The sequence below is a fragment of the Pomacea canaliculata genome, linkage group LG13, assembly GCF_003073045.1.
Source record: "Pomacea canaliculata isolate SZHN2017 linkage group LG13, ASM307304v1, whole genome shotgun sequence".
Classification (NCBI taxonomy): Eukaryota; Metazoa; Mollusca; class Gastropoda; order Architaenioglossa; family Ampullariidae; genus Pomacea; species Pomacea canaliculata.
Window position 1 is genome coordinate 3,704,436 of NC_037602.1, and position 26,312 is coordinate 3,730,747.

Below are 26,312 nucleotides of genomic sequence, written 5' to 3' on the forward strand. Positions count from 1 at the left end.
TAATTCTATCACCCCCGCTGTGCACCAGACCTCAGCTCCTGAAACCTTAAATCTTACTGCTTTACCTTATCGTATTGTAGGTAACTTTAATCTTTATTTCATTTTTTGTTCATTTTTGGCTTGTTACCGTAAGACATTACTTTTATAAACCAAGAATAAGGAAAGACACGTTTTTCTTTCTTTATTGCTGTCATTAGAGAAAGATCGTGTAAGTCTACATTTTCAACCAAGATTCTTGCGCAGAAACCGACTTCTGCATGACCGCCTTCCACTTAACCTCTATTTCTGTCTTTGACACTCGTCCTACTGTCGCTTCCAATATGAGTCTGTAATGGATGTTCTGACCATAGGGCTTCTATATGTTCAGCTCGCAAATCTCCCACAAAAGCTAATCCGTATTTAACATTCGTCACCCCGCCCTCCCCCTACTCAGTGTGCAGAGAATACCTATTATTGAGCCTGACCTTTTGCTCGATCTCTTCGGGAAGCTCTTGTGCCCAAACCACACACAAACACCAATTTCAGACGGACCCGACAACTATCGAATCACAGCTACTGTTGCAGAAGGATTACTACCAAGCATGATGCTCATCTGAGAACTTCCTCATTTGCATAATCCAGTCCTCCACCGGTGCCCAATCAATGCACCAGCAATAGACATGATATAAAATATCCTGATTTATAATTATCTCTTGTCCACTCTTCCTAACTTTCGTAATTTTTGATAATATAATACAATGGACAACTCTCCGTCTCAAAGGATAACTTGGCTAATACATCCTAATTTAAATATGGAAATGAGAAGACACAAATATGAACATGCTGACATGAAAAGTACTAAAGTTGGAGAATGGGGTGAGAGAAAAACAGCTAAAAATAAAACATCGTTAGATCCCTGAGTACAGGTCACTGCCCACGCAGCCGCCTGCTTCCAAGTGCTGAACTCAAACTCACAGGATCTATTGTCTGATTAAGCAACAAATCGTATCGACTCGGTTGCCACAAAGCACTGTGCCGGGCGTAGACTCTCTGTTTTTCTGTGGTTTATTTGAGCCTGCAATCACATAAACAGTCATTGTAGTAAACATCGTGCCAAACTCTCGGTTCCATTCCGTATCTTGTCTTCATTTTCTCTAGTTGAAGAATTTATGCCTAAAAATCTTATCAGACGAAAACTTGCTACCAATTTTCCCCACAAACATTCACCAACAAAATTGCTGTCTCTGCCTTCTTCGTCATGAAACTAATAAACATTTTGCTACAAATCTTAAAAAGCACGAAAATATTACTTTTCTTACAAGTTAATTGTGCAAAGATTGTGGTTCAAAATCTCCTAAACCAACAGATTTTCTTCTGGTATCGCACTGCAGGAAAGGTTCAATGCTCAGACCGCCATCGTTGTTCAGCAGCGAGTAGTTCCCATTCCCCAAAAAGCAGAATTTACGTTCTCTCAAGCTGTTGCTCAGCTTATCCCGATGCCAGACTGGGGTTGAAATGCTGGTCGATGAAGATGCAAGCGCCATAAAGACCACTACGAGACAGTCCACACGTAAATTCGTAACTCGGCGCATGCGGAAATGGAAGCGGATTCCTTCCACAGGAATAATCAGCAAATTAATGCGTGGAACACGGCCCTTTCGATAGCAGGGAGATATTCTCCTACGGTCTGGCTAAATACTATTTCTGAAGTGCAAGAATTATAAAAGAAGAGAGCAGGCTGATGGAGACCTCTCTCTCTCCCCAAAACATCGTGGTCTATAGACAGAGCACTCATTAATCTGCATACTGCACACGGGGGAACAAACCACAGCTTGACTCCTGTCTGAATTAAATCACTAATTACTACTAAATAAAAAAACAATACAACTATATCTTTAATCAGTTATAATCCGCCTAACTTACCAAACCAGAGCAAAAAGGATATACTAAAATGAATACAGCAGCAAAACGTCTTAAATATAGTTGTCCCGTTGGGCTTTGGCTCCAACGAACAAACTCATTTTATGCTTGATTACCATCAATTATCTAAAGTCCATCTGTCTGCAAGAATTATCCCTTCATGCAAATCAATCTCCAGCAGGTCATCTCCACGGCCGATTCAAAGATGCGGATGAACACTTCTCGCACATTTCTCCTTATTTCATTTTTGTCTCGCCCTTATTTCACAGTTCCCATTGCCGGACATAAACGTTCAATGCGAACAATGTTACCCGAAAGCAGCTTCCGATTATCTCTTTTTCATCCCATTATTCTGTTTCATTCACCAGCCAGCATTGCAGTACACGCCAAGCAGACTACTCCCTTTCCACAGCTTGGAGTTCGAGAGAAGCACAAATACAGTAATAAAATAATATTTAAGTCCCCATCTATAAATTTTCTGCCCTTTTTATCTGGTGCGTCTTTCTTTTTTAAAAAAACTTTCTTTTAGAAAAAGTACGAAGACCTATTTTGGTTACTTTCAGACTGTTTTACAGCCAATTGAATTGGCTAAATAAGGGAAACCATATAAAAATGGTCTTTTCATGAAAAATATGTTTAATTCTCTTCATCCCACGACCCACTGAACTATAAAACTATTCAAGTAGAACACAATTTTGTTTCCGCATTCTTCATAAAATTGGGCCTATCTTGTAGGTGATCAAAACTTTGTAGTCCTTCTTGCAAAGAGATTAGAAGGAAGACATTTAGTTTAATTAGTCTTAAGGGTTGGGGGATTAAGCATGTTGAAGCTTAGAGCGATGCCATCAATCCGGAGACGAGCACCAATTCCCCCAAGTCGACCCAGCTGTGGGTGCCACTCCTCGAGGTAAGGACTTGAGTTGGAAATTTATTAAGCAGGGAAGAGGAAGAAACATGGCGACTGCATCTGTCCTGAAATAAGAGGCTGTATAGCTCTCCAATGATCAATAGGTTTGGGATTATTCTTTATATCCAGGACTCTCGTGACCAAGCCATGAGACGGAACCATGTCCCCACTGCACCCTCAAGCACGCGGTGAGCCACACACTTTATGTGTTTCTCACACAAAAAGCACATCATCAAAATAATTCTTTCTCAATGTTCTTGGACGTTGTTAGTCTGCTGACACACAACGTCTTGGCAAATAAGCAAAACAGTATAATAAATAAACCTTATCGCACTGTATGCCTTATTGTCGGACTGGGTATCGTAGCTATTTTCTTACCTGTTTTTTGTCTTTGAATTAAACAAACAAGAAATTGCAGTCCTAGTCCACACATGGCGATACTTACAGCAGGTCAAAGCACCCTCCAGCCCGATCCTTTGGACTGTCAGGAGAATAGTCTGCTTTGTTGTATGGGTTACACAGGATGGGCTGGAAGGAAAAATTCTATCCCTCACCACACATTTGTCACTTTCCCCGACATCCCCCTTGGAGCCTGACGAGGTTAAGCTTTGCTTATCGTCTGTGTGTAATGTCTTTCATCGACAGTTTGCTTTATACAGTCAGGCACTGAACAGTGGTTGTGTTTGTTTTGCTGGAGCAGAATAAATGTCAACCACAACAAACGTCAGTGACGAGAAATGGTCAATCGTTGATTCGCCGATGTTGGCAAGATAGTTTCTGTGAAGCATTCGATGGGCAGAACATTTAAAAAAACAAACACACACACACACACACACACACACACACACACACACACACAACACATCAACACCACACACACACACACGACACACACAAGTGAAAACCCCGAGGACAAAAAAATTTTAAAACAGCAGCTGAAATTCTCCTCCAGATACCATGTTCCATTTCTTTGAAAAACGTTTTTTGCTGTCTACAAAAATTTGGTCTTTTTTTTCACTGTTTCTTTCTTTTCTACATTCTTCTTTTCTTCTTCTGTTTAAACAGGCTCGGTTAGTGGCATAAGACAATGATTCAGCCACGCCCGCTCATAGCCTTTTGTCCTTTTGCAATAATCATGTCAAGAATGTGAATTCATCTTAATGTCCGCAGTCACTCTCGTCAGCTCTGTAGAAACTGGTTTTTGTAGCCATTTTACCCATTAAACTTCACGAGAAAATAATGATGTGCACTTCTTGTCAAGGCCGTAGCACATCTGAGACAATTTCCTAGTTTTATGTTGGAAAAAGTGAATATTTGTTGTTTTTTTTGGGGAAAAAATTTGCTTTTGGCGTTTTGACGTTGTTTCTGTTGTTAATGTTTTGGGTCTGCGTTTGACATATGGGGAAATCATGGCAATAGTAAAAAGAAATGACAGCTTGAGGAAAGGACATTTTAGGCAGGATTCACATCATTTGCTGAGCTTGTTGATCCTTACAAGGCTTCTTGATGATGACGTTTTGCTGGGTTGTCAATCTTTGGCCAAGCGCTCAAATAATTTGGTATCCATGCTGACAGATATGTGCGTCACGCAGAATCACATGCCTTTGGATGAATAAAACTAGCTACATTCTTATCTAAAACCAGCAAGAAATATTTCTTATACCGTTAGTTAAGTGTGTGAATGAACAGTCTTACTAATTCATTCACTCCACACACACACAAGTCTTTAAAAGACCTGAAGACTTCTGACTGATGCCATGGTTCTTACTGAGATGTTTCTTGTGTGCAACAGGCGGTGGTGTTTCATGTCATGCGAGGACCGTTCCAGGAGGAGTTCTACCAATGTGTCACTTTTGGCTCCTACAAAGAAGAGTGGCAGAGACAGTTGTACTCAATAGCCTCCCTTCTTCTCATGTTTGTTGTGCCCCTTGTAATCATCGGTACCGCCTACGGCCTCATCTTTACTACCATTTCACGCAAGTCGCGTGAAGTTTCAGGTGAGAAACCTTTCCTATTTATTTATTTGTTTATTTTGTAAAAGGCATGCATCTTTGTATTTTTTCTGTGCCCATGCGCTCGGCGGTGTAATGCAAACTTGGAATCATGTGGTTGGAAGTGTGTTTCGGTTTGTTTTTCAATCTTGATGAAGGGGACTAGAGAAGAGAGACAGTGTGTGAGAACTCACAATCTTTATTGACATCTGGCCGAGATAGTGAGCGTGTTTGTGAGAGAGAGAGAGAGAAGGAAAGAGAGTGTATGAGAGAGAATTTTAGTGAAACATGGAGGAGAGAAAAGGCCAACACCTTTTATCAGTCAACTGATCTCTAATCTATCCATCACCAAGAGGTTGATAGGTACACTCATTCAGTGCCGCCTGCAGCTCAACCCTCGTTACATGGTCTAGTGCACAAGATTATTAAAGAAGATATGTTCCATGTTGTTTCTGTGTCAAGCCTTTCTGCTTTCATTGATAAAGGCAGCTGCAGATTGCAATGAAAGTGGCAATGGACCACGTGAGGTCGTAATCATGATGCAGAGGTACATTTACCACAGAGGTAGGCAAGAACTGGGAGCACAGACTCAGACGGTGGGCTGTAGTCTTACGAATCCCTACATCATGGTTTCAGTGAGATTACGACTGTAGGTATTAAGCGAAAGTTAAAAAACCCAGTAAGTTTGGTTGTAACCACTTCTTTATATCTACGAACTATCTCACAAACATTTATTACATACTTCACACACAATCATTTACACCTTTGGACAGTTATTCTGATGCAGGTGTGCTTTAGGCAGAACAAAGGCTGACATTTTTCTAATCTGAAAATAAAAGAGCATTCTTTGATAGTTGATCTTTTTCAGAGAGCGATGACCTTTCATTAATCTTCTACATTTGTATCTGAACACAGTAACTGTACACTTCACAACATAATAAAATTCCATCTTAACGGAAGACATTTCAGCAAAAGCTTTAACTTTCACTTTTGCATAAAACAGTTGTCTGTAAACAACTTCTTTATCATTTTTTTTTTATAGGTAATTTAGACAAATTTTTAAAATTTTTGTTTAATATTTCTTAGGAAACCAGTTAGGCTGACAAAAATGCTATTTTCTTTCGTCTCTAGGCGTGTTAACATGTTCATTCAAATCAACGCCTTCCTAAAAAAAAAAAAATCCTAGAAACTTGTGTTGCACGTGACTGCCAGAACAGATTGGAGTTCCGGGAAGAATCGGACAGCGGATGGGATTCTGTGAAAATACTAACCATAAAGAAAAGTTTAACTTGCGGCGTGTAATCACTCTTATTTTGTGAACGCCGGCCATTGTCGAGGGTAGAAATCGCAATGTAGGGACACATTAGGCGGGAAAATAAGCAGTCCGAAGGGCAGACGACCTCGTAGACAAAACAAAATCTGAGTTGCATGAGTGAAAAAAAGTCATTATTGTGTTCTACCTATCCCCAGGACAGAGAGTTCATTAGTAATCAGCATACTGCCACAAGGGTATTTCGCATTTTGGGTGGAGATTGGTGGGGCACGTCTCCATCGATTTAGTACCTTATATTTCTGCCTCTACTTTTTCTGATTAATTCTCTCTCTCCACTATCCTCACCCATCCAAAGGACAAAAAAAAAAAAATTCATAAAAAGTAGTTTGCGTGTGTGGCTATATCTGAGTTGATATTGATAAGAAATAAGCTCTCAGTGGATTTCTCAATGATTTCATGTTTAAAATTGATGATATGAATAAATGAGTTTTTGGAGAGTTAAAATTTTAGTTTTTGTGATAATCCTGAAGTAAATAAGGGTCTTTGTAAAAGTTTTTTAATTTGTTGCTGTTCCCTCATTTATGATTTTTCTCTTTATAAAAGTATGTTTACATTGAATTATGATTTGGATGTCATATCAACAGCAGCAAAATTAAACATCATTAAACCAAGATCATAGAGACTTCTTAAAAAAATGTAAACTCCATCGCCAGAAGATATATAGTCCTCAAACATAATGCATTTTTTGAAATGAACACCATCTGCCGACACTTGTCGCAAGACTCTACATATTGTTTAAAACTTCAAGATCATCTTGATTAGAACATTCTCTACATTGCATGAAGAAATTCTACAATTCCTTCCGAAATCGTGGTTAAGTGGGAAAACGCCAAGATGTCTCGTCCATCCTTGTGGAGTCCACAGTCAACAGTCTCCTTTAGTAATCGAATTCCAGACGCTCCGACGTCTGCAGCTTGGACCTGCTGTGATGCCGCATGTCCTCCGCCATCCACGTCCTCAGTCGTCTGCAGCTCACCCGGAGTATTTCTCAACCGTGTGCAAATTGTCAGACGACAACCTCTGGCTTTTAGATGTATAGATCAGCTCCATCTTCTATTCCTTGCACCATTTCGTGGCGAATCTCTAAAAAAGATGTTTGTCTCAGATGGAGTAGCCGGACTTGTTGAAAAAGTTTCTCGGAGGAACAAATCTTATTCATTTGGTCTTTCCGTCTTCAATGTTTCTCAATTATTTCTCTGTCGCTCATTATCTGTCGGTCTTCTACTTGTGTATGTAAGAGCGTGCCTAATAATATACACACAAATACGTGTGTGTGTGTGGTTCGTACATGAGGATATTTTTTGGTTGTGCGTCTGTAAAAGTGATGTGACAGGAAACGAAAAAAACTAGTTGTGGATATAAAGAACAAGAGAGACGCAAGGAAATCTTAAGAATGGATCAGGAGAAAGAAAAAAGAAGAAAGTGTGTAAGCATCAAAGAAAGACAAACACAAGACAGTATGTGATTGTGTTTTGGAGTCTTCACGACAGGGACGCTTTTCAAGATCATCATCAGTTTTCTTTAACTTTCCCTAACTACTGAGACGACATCCGGGTTTGTTGCCTTATAGTGTTCAACCACGCAACTTCCAGAGCCTGTCTCTTGTCATCGAAGCAGAGAAAAAAATATTCTCTGCCAAAGAGATCCATTTCTCACGCAGAAGCAAGGTATCCTCAAGACATGGTCATAATATCCCACGGTTCTGGAGTTTGTTTAAACTTAGCATGGACAAACAATCTCTTGTTCAGAAATAATGAAAAACAGAGTCATTTTCTTTAATCTCTTATGCCTTTCTTTATTTTTCCCTGTACTTTTCTCCTTTTGTTTACTTCATCATCAAATAATGAATGGGAGCCGTCAGAAAGCTTATTACCCTGTCTGTAGGTTGGAGCTTTTCGGGGCTTGGCCGGTAGACAAGTTAAGGGAGTATTCAATTACACCTTAATGTGCCTAACGGGATCGGGGAAAGGAAAAGCAGTGTTTATCAGAATCCAATCATTTAGAAACATCAACAGGTATCACTCTCAGAAAGAAGAACATAGGCCCAAGACGATATTTGAACCTATGACTGGAGATCATCACTGTATAGTTGGCAAGTGCTTAAGAGTTGAGCCATCAGACCTCGGTTTGTCTACTCAGAGAATTATTTCCACAGATCTTCGCATGAAGTACTAAATCCGTGTGTCTTTGCAGAGAGAGAATATTTTAAGGGATAGGTGTTCTCACCCTTACAAATTGACATATATATATATAAAATTCTGAAGTGCATCCTGCGTAATTTGATTCCACTCAAAACAGCAAGGCCCCCTGAGAGGCATCCGGATTTGTCTTTTTTATTTCCCGCCTACATACTTTTACAATATCCGTGAGTGAGAGGAGTGCAATCACTTGAGAAAAAAAAAATCAAATTTTGGTGTAATGTGGGAGAAAGCTGGTTTTTTTTCCACAAGCTGCTCCCCGGATAATTGCGCGAAAGGCTCGTGGAAGTTACTTTTTGCATCAGGTTCAGCCCAGTGCCTGGGGTCGATTCCCAGGTGGTCCATCATGCAAATTCTACACCAGTCCTCATCTGGCACAGTTCAGAACTAGGGCCTGGTATGTACAGGTGCCATCATCACAAACAAGCGTCTCGCAAACACCTGTTAGGTGTCAACCTGTTTCCTTGACTGGCATCGTCTTTCTGTGATGTCTTTGCTTCTGATCGCCAGCTTGGTCCTGCATCGGAGCACACAGCAACCATAATGATAGGATTACCCTCACTTCTTGTCGAGGTTTCTTAGCTCCAAACTTAATAATAATAATAATAAAAAAGAGATCACTTACATACATTTTTTGACATATAAGGGCACACAACTCTGCCTTACCTCGTGGGCAATGTAAACTGAGTCCAAAGTCGCTCAAAAACTCAGGGAAAACTGTTATTATAGATAAATGAAATTCTTCCTTTTTGATTATTTGTTAATATACTTATTAAATTTTTCTTTTTGTTTTCTTTCTGTCTTTTTGCATTTTTATGTATCTTTGTATATATATATATTTAAAATCAATTTAGTTTTTTTTCTACGCTATGGAATTATGCGGTCTTGTTCATCTTGCAATACTGTTTGGGTGTAAGTGCGCGAGTGTGGTCGACGTGTATATATATATATTCACAAATGTGTGCGTCTTCTCTCTCTGTCCGTATGCGTGTGTGTGTGTGTGCGTGTACATACATACGCGTGCATGTGTTTTTCGTGCTTGGCATGCACGTGTACGGGGCAGTCATACCATTATTGCATGCTTTTTACTTGATTGTTTGTAAACGAGCGATCACATGTTCGCAGATTTGTTGAACTTGAACTTTTGTGGGCTTTTGGATGTAGGTGTCAGGTGTTTTAACACATTTTGCTTACATGTGCGTGCTTGACTGTACATTGTGCGTGCATTAAAAACCAGCGAGTGCCCATACATTTATCCATTTAAATGTCCGAGTCTGTTGGCTCCACTTCCATCTTTACCAAACAGTCACTCAGTCTTTTTGCATTTGTTTGTTACAGTAGTAGTTATGATACTAATCATAGTGCGCCTAATCATGGTATTCTACCTTGTTCTAAAATACACTACGTTAGCTGTAGTGAAAGTTTAAGAAACTTGTAAATCCATTTGCACCTAATGGTGTCCGGCGCCAGGTCCACCAGAAGATCAATTATAAATTTAAGGTAAGATGCACGAGGAGTGGTACACTTAGAATACGGCAGCAGGCCTCCATTACCTTCTGGAATTTTGTGGGGACTAGAGAAGGTAAGACTGGCTTCGCAGGCTGGCCCTGTTGTGTGTTGTAGAGTTGCTTTCACTGCATGGCTTTGGCATTGTTTCAGTCTTGGACAGCTTGAACCCTCTGAACAGACGCAAGGCGCTGATAACTGTGCTCCGTCACTATGGTCACGCGTGTCTCTGTGGGGAAGGATGCGACCCCAAACTCTCCAGAGAAGGTATGTCACTAGTCGCCTCACTTTCAATTTTCATAGAGTGGCCAATTGCGGACTTTTGCCTTCACAGCATTGTCCTTCCATTTTCATTATGTAATTTTTGGAGAAAAAAAGTAATGGATTAGAATAGGTTCTGTCCGGTTAGTTGCCAATGCATGAATGTTTGCTTTTGCAGCTGTGTTGGTATGTATTTCAAATTTGCTTGCGTTATTTGCTCGTCTTGTGCAAAAGTGGGTTTGTGATTTTTCTAACTGGTGTCTGATGGTGGTTTCATCCACAAAAGTAACCTCCCAACGAATTGCAACTTCATGTTTATCAGACTTGTATAATGCATTATCAATTTGTTTCCTACAACAATAGTTTCGCACTAGCCAGAGGTCCTTAGACAAAGATTACTAAATCTCTTACAAAAGATGCAAGTGCACTGATGAATAAAATTGTTTGCTTCTAACTACAAGACTTCACTGCGTGTCCCTGTCAAAGATAACTAAGAAAATTATATTTCCGCTACCCAGTTACGCCCCCTGAACCGGAAATCGACATGCGTGCGCACACCCAAAATAACACATTATTATGTACCCCATATACACTATATTCTCGTTTTGTGAGAGAATTTTCTCTCTCGACCACAAATTTTGTGATGCAGTCTTAAGGGAGAAAAGAAAACAAAAATAAAGAGATGTTCGCAGTGGGACGTCAAGGAGAGTAGTACCATGCCTACTTGTGAAACTATTCAGAACATGGCTGCCTTCTGCTATACCAGCATGGCATTTTGCAGAACACAAAATTCAGTTCGGAATTCGACAAGTAGCAGCTGCGAAGAAGGATTACTATCCTCTGACGTCCGTGATTACTGCTTGGTATTTGATAAATACTTTCCCCAGAGCGAGGTTCTTCAGATCGGCTGAAGGCTTGTGCAAAATTCCCAGATATTTGGGCAAGGGATGGAAGAGGAGATCATTTCCCTCGTCGATGTGCTCGGGCCTTTATTTGCTGTTTTTATTGGCATCAGTCCTTTAAGCTGCTTTACAGCCTGCACTGCCTTCTGTTAATGGGTTCTGCGCTAAATCTTGTTCTCGCGGCTTTCTTCTTCGCCGGCCTCTTCCGGAACTCAACGGCTTTTGTCAAAACTCCGAAGTTTTCAGCACTGAAATGCACCCAGCTTTTTGTTCTTCTTCAGAGATTGTTTGTTGTCTGAGGACGACAGCATGTTTGTGGTCCATGATATTGGGAAAGGAATAAAGGTCTTGCGGGGTTTCTTGTTTTGTTCGAAGTTTTGAACCTGGTGCAAAATACTCTTTTACAATGAGTGAGTGAAAAACACTCATCCGATGGCGATATAGAGGCTTACAAATATCGCCACGCACCAAAACGGGATAAAAGAATCACAAACATCCTAAATGTTTATAATTCAATCTTCGTTGTCAAGGATACAAGTAGTATTGTATACAAATTTCAACCCAGTTATTCAAAAAGACCTCACTAGGTCTTTAATATTCCTTATAATAAAACTGAATTTACGTGTTTGGGTTGATAAATATTTAATCTACCGAGTAAGACCTGAAGTAGAAGAAGGAATCAGATCCCACCATCTTTAGACAAAAAACGTTTTATTTCGAGCTTAAGTCGAACAAATCCATTCTTGATATTTTTGTGATTCAAAGCCCCAAAGTATGTTAGCTCCTCTGGTGCAGACCTCCCAGGACATTTTTGTAGGCATTAATCATTACTGGACCACAATGAGAATTATAAGGTTGCTTTGATGGGCATCTTCCTTAGCCTTTGCTGTCCTTTGTGGCTACATGGCTTGGAGTCGTTAAGGGTCATGACAATTTGATACCAAATGTCTCAATGGATTAAAAATTAAGCCATTATAGACAGGTATTATTGTTAGACAAGAGACATTTGTCCTCGATGGAGACATTTGTATTGATTGAATTTAAATTTTGGAGAGCCAGGGGCGATTAAATCCAAGTTTTTTTTTGGTTCCTGTTTTCAGGAAAAGAATCAGTTTTAAACTTTGCTATTGTGACCATCAGGTCGTTGTACAAGATTTAGTTGTGAAATATGAGAGAAATAAATTTTAGAGATATTTACAACATTGACTTTATCGTATTTAATCCAGATTGAAAGAAAGGGATTTGTTTCTCATTCCGTTACTCAGTAAGTCTAATAATTATCTTATCGCAGCACTACTTGCAATTATTTCTCGGAAACCAATGTTCTTAATTTGTGTGCCGCCTATTCTAAGCCAAATACCTTAAACAGATTGATAGCTGATCGGCTTTTTCACTTCGCCTTTTCTTTGTCTTCAGAGTCCATTGTCTCCTCCTGTTCAGGCGACGTCAATGGAAGAGGCCCCGTGCGCAGTAACCTTCTGCGCAGGGCGAAGCGGAAGTCGCTGCGGATGTCAGTGGTAATCGTCCTGGCCTTCATCATCTGCTGGTCCCCATACTACATTATTTTCATCTGCATCACCTTCTTGGACTGGCAGGAGATCGACCCGCGGACCTTACTCTGGTTCTCGTTCATCGGTTTGTCCAGTTCAATGCTCAACCCAATCATATACGGAGCCTTCCAACTTTGCAAGGTGCATAAACCCAGGTTTGTCTTTAACAGTAGTTCGTCCTGTCCATCGTGTTCCTCCTTTCTTCAACATCCCATCTTATATACGTCCATCGCTTTCGTGCTGGTGCTGCTGATGATGTCGGATCTGCTGCCCATAGTGACAAAGATGAGGTACAATGTTTTCTGTGAGGTTGTGGACTGGTGGGTAGGGATTAGAGTGAATGTATACATGCTTACCTTGTGCTGCTTTCTTTGTTGTTATTGTTGTTATTGTTTTTGTTGTTGTAACGCCTTGTGATATGTGACCGTTCTTCAAACCCCTAAATTGCTCTCTACATAATATAATGCCTTTGAGCTCCAACTTCATCCGAATCTCACATACCTACCGTTGCACATCTTCTCACACGTCCTTTGCACAGTATCTCATCTAGGTAAAGTTACAAGGAACATCACGTGACTTTATTTTAGTCATTTACAATGCTAATTACCAGAGCTTATCTCCCTTTCCACCGCTTGCTTGCTCAGGACGAAGTTGTCAAGGAGACAGACCCTACAGCAGACTTTCTAACAACAGGGATCATCCGACTGAAGAAGTCAGCGACGGAAAAAAGACTTGTCTCTCACGTGCATTGTCGCCCTTTGTCTCCTTAAGCGCATTGTAGAATGTTCGATGTCAAATCGATCTTTTGTCCTGAAAGCATTTTCCTTCAAGTCATCAGACCAAGAAATCGATTCTCTCTCGATCCCTTTCCATCACACTCTCTCACTCACACACACACAAGCGCGCAATTCCTCTTTCTCCTCGTATATGTTTACTTACACTTTCTATTAGGCATTGCTCTCTCTCACTCACTAAAAACTTATTAATCACATTCAAAAAATAAGTATTTCGTGTTGTTGGTCTAGTGTGGTACATTTTAAAAAAATAATTGGGTAACGCACAGTGTAAGATATTATTTCCCCAAATCTTCATGAATAATTGAGAGTTCATGCCTACAAACATTATTATTCATTTTACCCGCATGCAACTCGAGAATGGAAGGGAAGTAATTATCCAGATTTGTGTCCACTAAGATACAATCCAATACAATACAATCTTTTTTATCGGGGGCAATTCAAGATATTGCTCATACTAGCAATAATATATAGATAGGCATAATATAACAGAGATAATAAAGATATGCATGTTTAAAGAACTAAAGCTAAGAAAAAAATATAAATTGTATTCCAAATTTAAAGTTCATAAAACCCTTTTTCATTTTAAAAATTTGAATAGATGTATTTCTGTTGTTTTGTCGTTCTTGGAAAACTTTTATTGTCTGCCCCTTAAGCCTAGTTTCGTCAGATGACAGGGCAAATGACCTTTGGAAAACTCGGATTGCTAAATGCAACATATTTAAAAAGTGCTCTTTGTTAGCAATCCTGAATTGGAAGTTTTACAGAACTCGTGACCTCTTACTGCTGCTAGTGAAATGAATTCTGTTCCTGAAAGAGTTATAAGTCTCATTAGAGAGACAGACAAATGGAGGGGAGGAAATCGCAGAAAAGAGAAATGGGACAGGACCCGTGGCGCGGTCATTATATCTCATCCAGAAAAACACACTGCCTGGGAACCTCCTGTACGACATCTTTGTGGAAAAGCAGATAAGACTAGCCCGTGCAAATTACCTCCCTTTAGAGAGAAGCCTCCCCTGAGGATTTCTGGAACTGTAGCCATTTGTAACCGAGCACAGTTAGAGAAACACGGGGCATAGTGGAGTTCTGTCCCCACCCCAGGCGGTGCTGTGAAGTCTGTAACATAGAAGCTTCTACGCGTCGAGAGTCTGGAACACAATTTTGGATGATGATGACTGCGGCTATTTGCTGCGGCCACGTGTGAACAGAAATTTTGAATTGTCAGCCTCTTTTATAACCTGTGGATGTCTAGTGTTAAAGTACTAGTACGGTTCAGCATTTTTTCTGATGATTAAGCAAAGGTTAGTGCAAGACAGTAAGTCTGGTTGAACAGCCTTGTGTGTTCTTGAGATGAACGCTATAAACATTCTCATACACACAAGGGTCAACAACATTGTGACCTCCATCTGAAAATAAACCCAATCACTCAAAGAAAATATTGCATTCTACTAGTCATTAGAAAGGATTGATCAGACATAGGGTGAAAATGTTTTTACGGTCATCATATGGACGCTATGGTCAATGAATTCGAAATTTTAGTTCCTGTCGAGGACATTCTCGTTAAAGGCAACATGGAGGTAAAAGTGCGGGACACGTGGAATTTTTAGGACAAATTACTTATTACGTCCACACAAGGAATCAAGTTTATTTGAAAATATAACGGAAGTAGACTAAAGTTTGATACAGTTGAGAATGTTTAGAGAGAAATACCATTAGCTAGCTATAAATGCCCGGATTTCAATATGTTGGAAACTAGAGAGGATGTGAGATGTGCGGATCTGTCCTAGAGCATTCAAAGAAAGTAAAGTGTTTGAAGTGAGCTGTCTTCCTACAGTTGGGATAAATGCAGCAGTTCTAGAAAATGTCTCAGCTGCCACGTAAATTGTCGGAAAGGGGGCAGGGAAAGAGTGGTATTCGAGTGCTTTTTGCTCGAAAGTTAGTTGTGTTGAATCATGCTTGAATGTCTGAGGTAGCACTTCACTGCTCATCAAAATTACAATGGCTACTAAGGCTAGATCTCTGCAATGCTTTCTCCAGTTTTCTTCTCCTACTTCCGCCCTCATCATCTTGTCCACCTGCTTTTTCTTCTCCTTTTTTTTCCCTCCTCCTCCGCCTTCTGCTTCTGATAGATTTCGACTGCTTCTAGTTCATACTATAACATTTGCATAATCTTATAAATAAAGCAGGGTGACTTAAATCAAGCGATAAATCGAAATTGACAATAAAATCACAGCTGCGAAAGTTCTGTTGGACAAATCAATCCGGGGACTAGCTCCTTCAGCAGTTATTTCTGCGAGCAAGGCTGGACGTCCTCCCAACTAGTACCATGGTGGCACCATGCCAACGACCTGACATGACAAAAATAATCGCTTCACTAAAGCACGTCTCCTGTCATTCCTTCCTAAGCCAGCATCCGTTTTCTCCATCTCATCCGCAAACATTGTCACGCGAAGCCTCACTTTCAATTTTCACACACACACACACACAAGCTAAACCAAGAAATAAGCACACACTTGACCGTTTGCCCCTGACTATATGATACTCTTACCACGTACCACAAGCCAAGCGAAGATACTTAATGTTTCTCGTGTTTCTCCTCCGTGCACTACACCTAATGTAGTTTTCCTGTGTGGTTGAAAAACAAGTCTGTAAATGCACGTAAAAGTAACCAAATACCACAGAATACTCAGCTGCCGCCTGGCCATCAGTCAATCAATCCTACTTTTACCTTTCTCCCTATTGCCGCGCTTGTTCCTTTGGCCCTGTAATAACCAAAGTGTACTTAAGATCGACCTCCATAAAAATTGTGATTGATGTTTCAATGAAATGTTTTTTTCTATTGCAATGTTTTGTTACCTTCATCTTTGCTATTTAATCATTTACTCTCTTTTCCAAAATGGCAGACATTTTTAACGTTTGACACCTGAGTCCTTAATGACTGAGTTATAAAAAAATAAAAGTGTCTTAGACTATTTTCCCCTTTTCATATTTTTGAATTATTTTCTGATATCTACCGCATACCAGTCAGGGAAAGAGAAAACCACTCATTGTAACAGATGCTTTGTTCTAGGGCCTCTATGTAATGCCCTCTAGAAATCTTTCGGCTCTGACTCCAGGTTTAGAAATTTTCTGATAAACAAAGTATTCGTTCTCGTGTGTCTGTTAGAATCTATCTTTGTGGCTGAATAAAGGATAATGTTGCTGTCGAGTTTTAGAAAACCCATAAGAAAGTTATTTCTGGAAAAAAAACAACATTGTTTTTCGACCTTACAGACGAGTATAAAACTAGTTTTTGATGATGCAGTCACTAGGAATAGGACTGATGAGGCTTTGTTCATTTTCTTGCAAAATTTTCAAAGGTCTGCAAGAACAAGCAAACATCGTTTTAGTAACTGATCTGAGATCAGTCCACTCTGGTTCATTCCTACATCTGAATTATTTTGGACACACTTGATGATCGGTGAATTATCTTCTTCAGTCATTGACACACCACACAGGTCCTCACCAAGCCTCGTGACAACTTTTATTGCTGTTCTGATAATATGTAAAATATAGAAAGTAGGTGTGTTTGTATGTGGAAGTGTCTGTGTTTGTGCTTTTTTGGGTATAATTATTCTACTCTTTTTTGTGAACAGATGCGTGTTTTTGTGTTAATCAGAAATCACAATATTGCTATAATATTACTTTGATGTGTGAACAGTCTGTTGCTATTCATGTTGCTGTCAGGAGACCTTGCATGTTTGTGTCAATACATTAAACTGTGACCTGCTTCTGTGGCAAAGCTTATGCCCTGTCGTAGGTTTTTTTCCCTTACAGTCATTATTTTCAAACTGTCTGTTAAGGTATTCAACCCACACAAATCTTAGCATAAAACACTCATGTTTTTTTTTTTTTTGCTGCCTACAGAATACGCATTCCATCTGTCCTTACACAAACTTAAAACTGTAATTTAAGGAGTCCTAAAGCAGCTTTTGTAATAAAAATAATTTAAGCTAATGCACTGCATGTCATAGACGAGCTTGTGATCTGTCATTTTGTCTTAAAAACCAAACCAAGCAGAAAATTGTGCAAAACATTTTTGCAATAAATTAATGACAGATTGACGTGGCTGTTGACCTGCCTGCCATTTGGAGTGTAATTACATGTTTACCTTGTACTACATTTTTAAAGAAAAATTCCTTCAGCTTGAAAATTTGTCTTCAGATGACAGATTCTCTCCTTCTAGAGGTTCTTTTGAAAACCAAAATTGTCTGCAGAAGTATTTCAGAAAGTCAATATCTGTCATTTCAGGTGAAATCTGGTTCAATTGCCTTTCCATTTAAAGATCTAGTATCAGGTGATTTTTTTTTTCAAATGATTGAATACAACTCAGCTCAAGATGCTGCATCCTTCTTTATGTTAGTATAAGGGAGTTGATGAAGTGTGTGACAGCTCTCAAAGCATTTTCGTTTGTGTTTGCCCCCTGGTAGGTCATGGAGAAAAGGAGAATGGCCCGGCTCCTCGTTAAAGGAGATGGCCAAGTTCCGCGGCGCCCACTCCTCCAAGCCCCTGCTTGCCCCCCACCTCGCCCCACACGACACACGTGCTAACTGCCTGTCGTCTGCCACGTCGTCGGCCAGCTCCAGGGGCCGCCTGGTGACCGAGTGTCGCTGCGAGTCCTGCGCGCAGGAGCGACGACGACAGCTGATGACGTCATCACCCTTGCCGGACACGTGGCTGCGCAACGGACCCACCGGGGTCGTCCGGGAGGAGTGCCGTAGATTCGGACACAAGCACCTTTTGCCTGGAGATGTAAAGCGATGTTGCTTTTTCCATTCTTGCTGACTGCTGTGAAGTTTCCACAGACAAGGAATAAAATTTGTGTGTGTGTGAGAGTGAGAGAGAGAGAGAAGCAGTAAGAAGATGAGTGTCAGAGTGATTAACATGTGAGAATGGTCAAACGGTGAACCATGTATTTTTCTTGATGAACTCAAACTGAAATAAATATAATGGTCTTAGAGTGAAAAGTTGGACACTCAAGTTTATCTTATTTTTATTTGACAGGATTACCGATATTTCAAAAAGTTTATTATGATCCTGAACAATGAAATGCCATATTGGTTATGTACTTCTGTTTCTAGTCATTGTCGTCCATAGATGACTCTTGGTTTACAGCTGTGATGGAGCTAATTCCACTGAGATTATGTGTAATTGATATTGCATTGACGGACCAGCGATTGTCGATTTTTTTCCCTCTTGTGACCAGAAATCAGTCAGTGGATAACCGTGAAGAATGTTACTTTGTGTTCTTTGTTTGAAATTCTTCTTCGTACAATTTTGAAAGGTTGAACAATGAAATTATAATAATACTTTTCATGTAAATATCAATATATTTTTGTTTGTTTTCTTCATTGACCTTAGTTTGCTCAATGAGCAAATGTCTGCCGAAAGAAGTTTGGCTTAATTTGAGTTAGCAGACAATTTATTGCGGGTATTCAGAATAAATGCATCGCACCATTGACTGGTATTGTTCACAATCACTTCTCTGCCTTGCTTCAACAATCTTTCAAATCCAGACCTTCTGTGCAAAAGCTGGAATCTCCTGTAAAGAAAGCCTGATGGTTGTCACTTTATCAGACGGGTGAACTGTACTGTTGATATTTTTATTGCTGTGTGATGGGGCCCTAAAAGCCTACGTGCTTGAAAACGCTTTCACTCCTTTGGTATTGAAATGTTCTTTTGCCACAGAGACGAAAACATAACATCACTTAAAGGATAAGCGTTGCCATCTGTTTTCTTAATGGGGTTAGCCAGTACACTTGTGCACCAGACTTTGAGGAATGCCAATGGATTTGAAATAATCTTGGCGAGGACAGAATGTGAGGGAGTGCGAGAAAGATATGACGAAACTTTTAGTATTTTATTATGTTCTAGTATTTAAAATGAAAAAACTGCTGGGAAACATTCTGAAAATCTCATACTTTAAAATCGTGAAACATAAATTGTCTCTGTATTTAGTTTTAAGTTGCCAGGACTCAAAGCATTTAATGTTCTGGGACACTTTGTATGGAGTATGATCAATTGTTTTATTGTTCTCTTATTTTGAAATTGTCTTATTCGTGATAACTACAGTCTTTCTTACTGATGATGGGTACAGAAGTGCTTTCTTAGAATCTTCTTTTCATCAGCCTTTTGGACAATATAGTAAAGAATTAACTTTTCATTAGGGAGGATGTCCAATAAATTTTCAAGGAATACAAGATTCAAAAGAAGAAGTCCTCAAGAACTGCTGCCTTTATTCTATAAGAGACTAGATGAAGCGGATGAAGCTTTGTCAAAGTCGTCCTAAGGTGTAACAAGAGATGTCCAAGAACTTTGGCTTTTATTCCTGGAGATAATGCGTCCTTCCGGCGTTGCCAGAGTTTTTCCAGAAAAGACTTCTCACGGAAGACTCCATTGGACACAGTTCCCTTTTTCAATCTGACAATTTGGACAGTGAACATTGTCACCAGAAAGCCGACAAAGAAAAGACTTTGATTATGCAAAGCTGCATGCGTGATGTCGTGTATCACAATTATTACTGCACTTGAGGTAAGGGTTAGCATTCGCGAAATAAGAATTAATTTGAATTATTTGAAAGAAGGTGTTAAGCTTTTTTGTTGTGTAATTTTACATGCTTTGAATGTATACAATCTTGCCTTATTTTTGTGCAACAAGCAGTAAGCCCGTAAAAGTTGTTTGTGTGGCAATAAAGAATTTTTTCTTGTGTAAAATATATTTTAATTTGCGAAATTGTTAGTATTCGTGTTTAGTGTGATTTGTAGGAGACGACATGTCGATATTTATTGTTACATTAATTTTCTTTTAATACAGTCATGACATAATTGTGTTTCTGTGAGAATATTTTGGGTTTCTTTCACCTACATTTCTCTTTTTGTGATACAGAATGACCTCATTTCTTCACACATTCGTTTGGCTTCAAAAAAGTTGCTGAATTCGAGAACAGAAATCCAGAATCCATTGGAAAGGAGTTTATTGTGGTTGTGTGATTACAGCCAATGATGGCCTAACCGACATGCCTTGCATCTGCATCACCTGACCTTATGTGCTTCACTCAAACGGAAATTGTGTTCTGCTGGTTTGTGGTTAGAAAAATATGATTCATGGATGTTTAACTCAGTGCTTTAGTGTGTGTGACATCGCCATCCTTTGAGTGCGTGGTTAGAATACTTGTCAAAAGATGGCGTGGAGCCTATTTTTGTTTTATTATTTTAGAAATGTCGTCAAAATTGTTCAGAATTACACAGAAAAGTAGAAAGAAAATACGAAGTAGTAAAGCCATAACGAAGAGAATTTAATACAGATACATGATACCTCTAATTAAGTTAATCAAAAGAAAAGTCTTCGTTGCCGCCAGCACTTAAAGTTCTAATTTGAGAAATCGGAAAAAAAACTACCAAATGGCTTAAATGGCTTCTGTCTTTAGTTTTCCTTTTCATCAACTGCACCAACATCAAGACTGTCATCATCACACTTAACAGACAAGAAGTTCAGACAGTATTATTGATGTTTTCTTTCTATATTTTTTTACTGGTCGCTTAGCCAGTTTTTTTCTGATTTAATTAGAGTAATTTAAAATCTTAGATTAGCACGTGATCATCATGGCAAACAAGAGCTCAGCCAAAATAATTAAATTGATGGCAATGAACTGCAGGCGTTACAGTCATCATGGATTCAAAGTATTTTAATTACTACATTAATTAGTAACGGATAGACATCTGATCATGGTTAGAGATTGTTGAGGTCAGTATCTAATTTTCCTGTTCTAATACTGTATCTTTTTATTTTATAAAGCTTTAGGATAAATAAAATAAATGTATATATTTTGTCAGTTATCTAGCAAACCTCACCTAGCTGCAGAGCTATTACAATCAAAAAGATTTCGATAACATTTTTGAAGCTCACAGTTTATGTTAGCTGCATATTAGTTTTTCATCTTGAGCTTTACCCTGTAGGTTAGCATACAAACAGTTAAGTCAATCTTGAGTCATATACAAATAAATGTTCAAGTTATTGTCAATAAAGCCAGTTTATTTAGCTTTTTTTTAAATGCAGTCGTTTTATCTCTACATCTATTGATACTGCAGAAATTTTTTAAAATGAATTGAGTCAGGTTGCTGATGAACAACAAACGTGTTTACCTTTTCCTTAAGTTGGAGAACCAGCAGGTCATGTGATCTGAATGTCATGTGGTCCGTGAATCCTCCTGAAGTAGTCATCAAGATATCCATATCTCACTCAGTCTCTCAAATGCCCGAGGCGAGCATAAAGCAATGTTGTTTGCAGCGAAAACAAACAATCAGCTCTTGATGAACATGCATTTGTGTACACTGAATGTTTACTTGCAGCGGCGATGATGTTGATGCCGACGGCGATAGAACACAATGACGACTTACACGTGTTTTATTGACATGCGTGCGTGCGTTTGCGAATGCGTTGAATAATTATTGAATAATAATTAATTGAATATTAGCGCAGAAACGAGTCTAGGTTCTTATACATGAACTGCAGTTGTTAGCTAATCCTACATTCCAGGCATGGTAATATTTTAATAAATAACAGAAAAATAGCTAAATTTTCGTTTTTTTATTATTTTCATTGCCTTCCATAAATTGTGTCATTAATTTGCTGGTTTGGTCACAATATTATTATTATTGATGTGTTTGAACATGATGTACACAGTGTCTGACATTTAATCTGAAAGCAATGGTGAGCAATGTCATAAAGTTGGATCAAGTAATTTCATGTTCATGTCCGCGTGTTTCTCTCCTCATCTTTCACAGTATTTCCCGGGGAATTTTTTGGGTGCTTCTGTGTGTTTAAGTATGAATGTGAATGTGAATGTCAATACTTGGCTTGTATTATTGCTGTAAACGACAAATTTTTGAGTGTAAGTTATTATTTTCGAAATAAGATTAATTAACACATACAGACGTGCGCATATATATATATGATCCGCATGCACGAACATGTTTTATAGTGTATGTGTGTGTGTGTGTGTGTGTGTGCTTGGGTGTGTGTGTGGCATGTAAATATACATAAATTGAGTGCTTGTATACTATATTACTTTTTAATAACGTTTGAGAGATACACTGCATAGATATTCTGAATATTAATTAGCTGAATTCCAAATGTTTAAGACAACAAACTTTGTTTACTTGTTTACTTTGACCTGTGTACAGCCTACAGGTCCCACGGGATGATAGGCATCCACAAGAACTCACGTGCCAAGAAACTAAACTCAAATGAACAAGAAAAGTCTTTCTTCCTCTCTATCTTTCTTTTTCATGGTGATTAAATGTCAATCATGGTCATAAAACATTTGTGAAGTTTTTTTTCTTTATGGAATAAAGAAAGAGTGCCCCAGGACGCTTGTCAAAGGGCACACTTTATGTCGCCATGTTTATTAAGATCGAAGACTTCTCCCCCACCCCTGTTCTCCTTAATTTCTATAAAATTTCTCCTTAATCTCTCTCTTTTCTCATCTTGCTCCATTCTCTAATTTTTCACTCCGCCTTCTTCCTGGTCGATCTCCTTCTTGCTTCGTTTTTCCCTATCATACCTTTTTACTCGTCTGCAGGCTAACCCAAGGCACACATGAAATTAAGTTCAAAGTTGCCAGCAGGTCATCAGATTGTTGCAGAAATGAACAATTTTTTTCGGATAAAGCACCAGTGGGCTCAGCTAAATTCGCATTTTGACTTTATTGATGGCCATGCGGTGTAAGAGGCGTTGCCAGAACAACAACCTCACTTTTATGTTCCAGGAAATTTGATCTTGGACTGTTCGAAGTGATGAATTTCATCAGCGAAATTGAAATATTGGTATCTTATAGTGAAATAAATCCAAAGTGCTTTTTGAGAAAATATCACCACCCACGTTGTGGAGTATTTAGTGACATGGATATGACATTGCTTTATGTGGACCCAGGTTAAAGTCCTTATTACCATAGAAAATATTCCCGAACTTGTGACCATGTTTCGCACCTCATTCCTCCCCTGGAAAAGTTAGGAGAGGACCTTGACCTTCTTTGAAAATACAATAGGAGTTTAGCAATTAAGTGGTTGGACTCTTTGATACTTGACCTTTTAAAGGCAATGACCACTGACAACAGGATTAGATGAGATAAGAAAGTATAGAGCTTCACCTCATTTACACCTGTTAAGCATTTTTGGTCCCCGCTAATATCTGGTTTTAGGCTAGTGTAATCCTTAATAAAAGTTCACTCCAAAGATGAGTTGACTACCAGAAACATCACTCACAACTGAAAGTTCTCTCTTTCTTTTGTCTGTGTTATTGAGGCCTAGCAAATCATCACACTTGATTATCTATCCCTCTGGTAAATAATGATTTGACAATGTCCTTGCTCGTTAATGTCATTTCATTGTCTCTCTCCATTCCCTCAAGACATTAACATCCCCAGTGCCAAAACATCAAACAGTCCCATTGCATTATCAGCAAATATATTGAAATATAACTGGGACTGTTTGGATTTAGTTCACAGTAAGATAAGAAAATTACAGTTTAAAATCAGAGAATGTCCAAAATTCCCAAAGTACCAAACCTTCACCCTAAAACCTTTGGTGTTTCTGTAATATTCACACAGACCTTTTCCAAAATTGCAAAATTTCTGGTTAATGGCGTTTAAAGCTTGTAGCAGACGGCTACACAACGTGTTTAACTTGTCTCCCCAAAATTCAACATTCTGGACACGTCATCGTCACACCTGGAAATCTGTTCAAACTCTTGCTCGTCAACCACGCGGTTTATCTTCATTTCATAGGCTAATTACCGCCAAGTTTTTTTTTCCTGACCGTGGCGTGCACGTCCTTCTGGATTCTGCAGGTCTGCAGAGAGCAGCAGCCATACCACGGGGGTTATTTGTTTTCAGTCGCTCGGCACGAGAAACATGCAAACATGCAACAAGCAGCTTGCGGCCAAATTAGCACCAAACACAAATCTGCAAGAACAAGACAGACAAGCACCCATGGCATTGCCAGGTCAGTCACAATATCTGGTTCGCAGTCCGAATTTCTCTGGAGGCCCACTAGCTGTCGATCGTATTACTTCCACAATTTTTCTTCCCTTGATTAGTTCTATTTTTAACTTTCCATACTGACAACGTGTTGTTGCAGATTACAAGGCTGGCGAGAGAAGATGCAAACGATTACTGCCCCATTTGCTGATTGCTGAGAGCATAAAGTGTTCCATAAAGATAAACTTTTTTCGATCCATTTTCTTTTTTTTTTTTTTTTTGTCTCGACATCCTTTAAGGGTCTCAAAGGACTACTTCAAGGGAAATGGTATCAGTAAATAAATAAATAACTTATAAATGCAACTTTTTGCGATAATTATATCAGTATGTTCAGTGATGTAAACACTTTGGTTATACGATGTACTGATGCGTGGAATACCTGTAGTTTGCAGTGATTGTCTCTATCAGTGACCACAGGGGACGAGAGGGATTGGTCTGAGATACCATTCAGTAAATCCAATATGGCACACTGCAATCCTCTCAAAATCTTTATTGTGAAAATATTGTTAGCTTTTTTTAAACATTTATATAGTGTAATGAAAGAAATGCACACCCTTATCTATCCATTTCATCACAGACGACCATGGGTGGCTTCCATCTGGCGTCTCCTGACTCACATATACTCGGTGTTGTATTCTGTTTTCTGTCAGCTGTTCATTCATTACAATGCAACTGTGCCACACAGGATGCTGCACAACAACCTCTTTCCCTCAGTCGCTCTAACCACCCGCGATGATGTGGTTAGCATTCAAGGCCAGTTTGAAAGGTGTTTCCGTGGTTTTCATCTTAAAAATGTCACGGAAACTTGCCATTAAAAGCTTAGGATAACAAGCAAAACGGTTCTAGCCAGTAAAACCGTTTTGCATCTTCTCTCGGAGCAAAGAGAATCTTGGTGCACAGCACTAATAGGACTTTATGTGATGCTGTAGAACAAAACAAAACATAAATAAACAAAAACAGCAGCAAAACAAAAAAACCTCAACCGATTAACTGAAGGAAAGCTTGAGGGCCGAAATGGAAAGCCTCGGTTGTTGGGGTCGTAAACAGACGAAACATTGTCAAAACTAAAATAAACATCGCGTAACTTGTTTCGTGGTCATTTTAGAAGTAAATGAAATAAAATTCAGAGAAACACAGCTTAAAAAATAATTCTTTCATTAATTCATTCCTTTGACATGAACTAGCTGACCTTTACTGGTCGCAGGAGCAGAGCTTGGATGAAGATAACGGCTGGCGAGGTTCACCACAGGGGTGGAGGTCTTTTTGAAGGAATAGAGATTTTTTACGGTTTGTAGAATTTTTTTTTCGAAATCATTTCTTTTCTGCCTGTCCTACAGCTATCTGTAGTTTCATAGAAAAAAGATATTTATTCTAAAAGAACTCGCTGGCACCAAAAGTCGAGCAAGTGTGTGTGTGTGTGGGGGCGATAACTATAACAGAATGTGTATATTGATGTATGAATGGGCGATAACCCTTTCGATCATACCTCAAATCCTCGTCTTCATCCTTACTCTCTCAGCTTTGTGTTTAATTCTGGGCTTTGTTCAATAATTATCAGTAGGTTCATTATCCTGTGAGCTTAATACCCTGCCTTCCATACGATAAAAGTTTTCCTAATTTCACCACTACCACCACTGTTGTTGTGTTGCCACAACCACCACCACGACCACCACCACCACCACCACCACCACCATTGTCACGTGAAGCTTCTGTATGTCTCGCTCTGCCTGCCTGCCTTTTTGTCTGTCTGTCAAAACGTATTCAATTATCTTTAATAATGTAATTTAAGCGATGTGAGGGTTTCGCTAAAAAAACTAAAAAAGTTCGAGTTTCACGGCTTCTCAAAGGAAATATCGACCCCCAGATCACTGCATTTCTCGGCCCGGCGTCCACTTCA

At 39.2% G+C, this 26,312-nt stretch overlaps 1 protein-coding gene across 3 annotated transcripts in view; it reads left to right on the plus strand.

The window, feature by feature from the left end:
- LOC112554255 (gonadotropin-releasing hormone receptor-like) overlaps nucleotides 1–22,699 on the plus strand; it is a 115,054-nt gene extending 92,355 nt beyond the window's left edge. Inside the window, exons 5-9 of one of the 3 annotated variants that reach the window (XR_003097225.1) lie at nucleotides 4,599–4,803; nucleotides 9,988–10,101; nucleotides 12,414–12,702; nucleotides 17,811–19,911; nucleotides 20,266–22,699. Coding sequence is in view for 2 of the 3 variants with exons in the window: in XM_025221958.1 (XP_025077743.1) it covers nucleotides 4,599–4,803; nucleotides 9,988–10,101; nucleotides 12,414–12,702; nucleotides 17,811–18,165 (963 nt within the window). In the remaining variant the exon portion in view is untranslated. Of the gene's footprint in view, nucleotides 1–4,598; nucleotides 4,804–9,987; nucleotides 10,102–12,413; nucleotides 12,703–17,810 lie in introns of all 3 variants that reach the window. The other 2 variants (XM_025221958.1, XM_025221959.1) reach the window with 2 other exon arrangements.
- The last annotated feature ends 3,613 nt before the right edge of the window (nucleotides 22,700–26,312 follow it).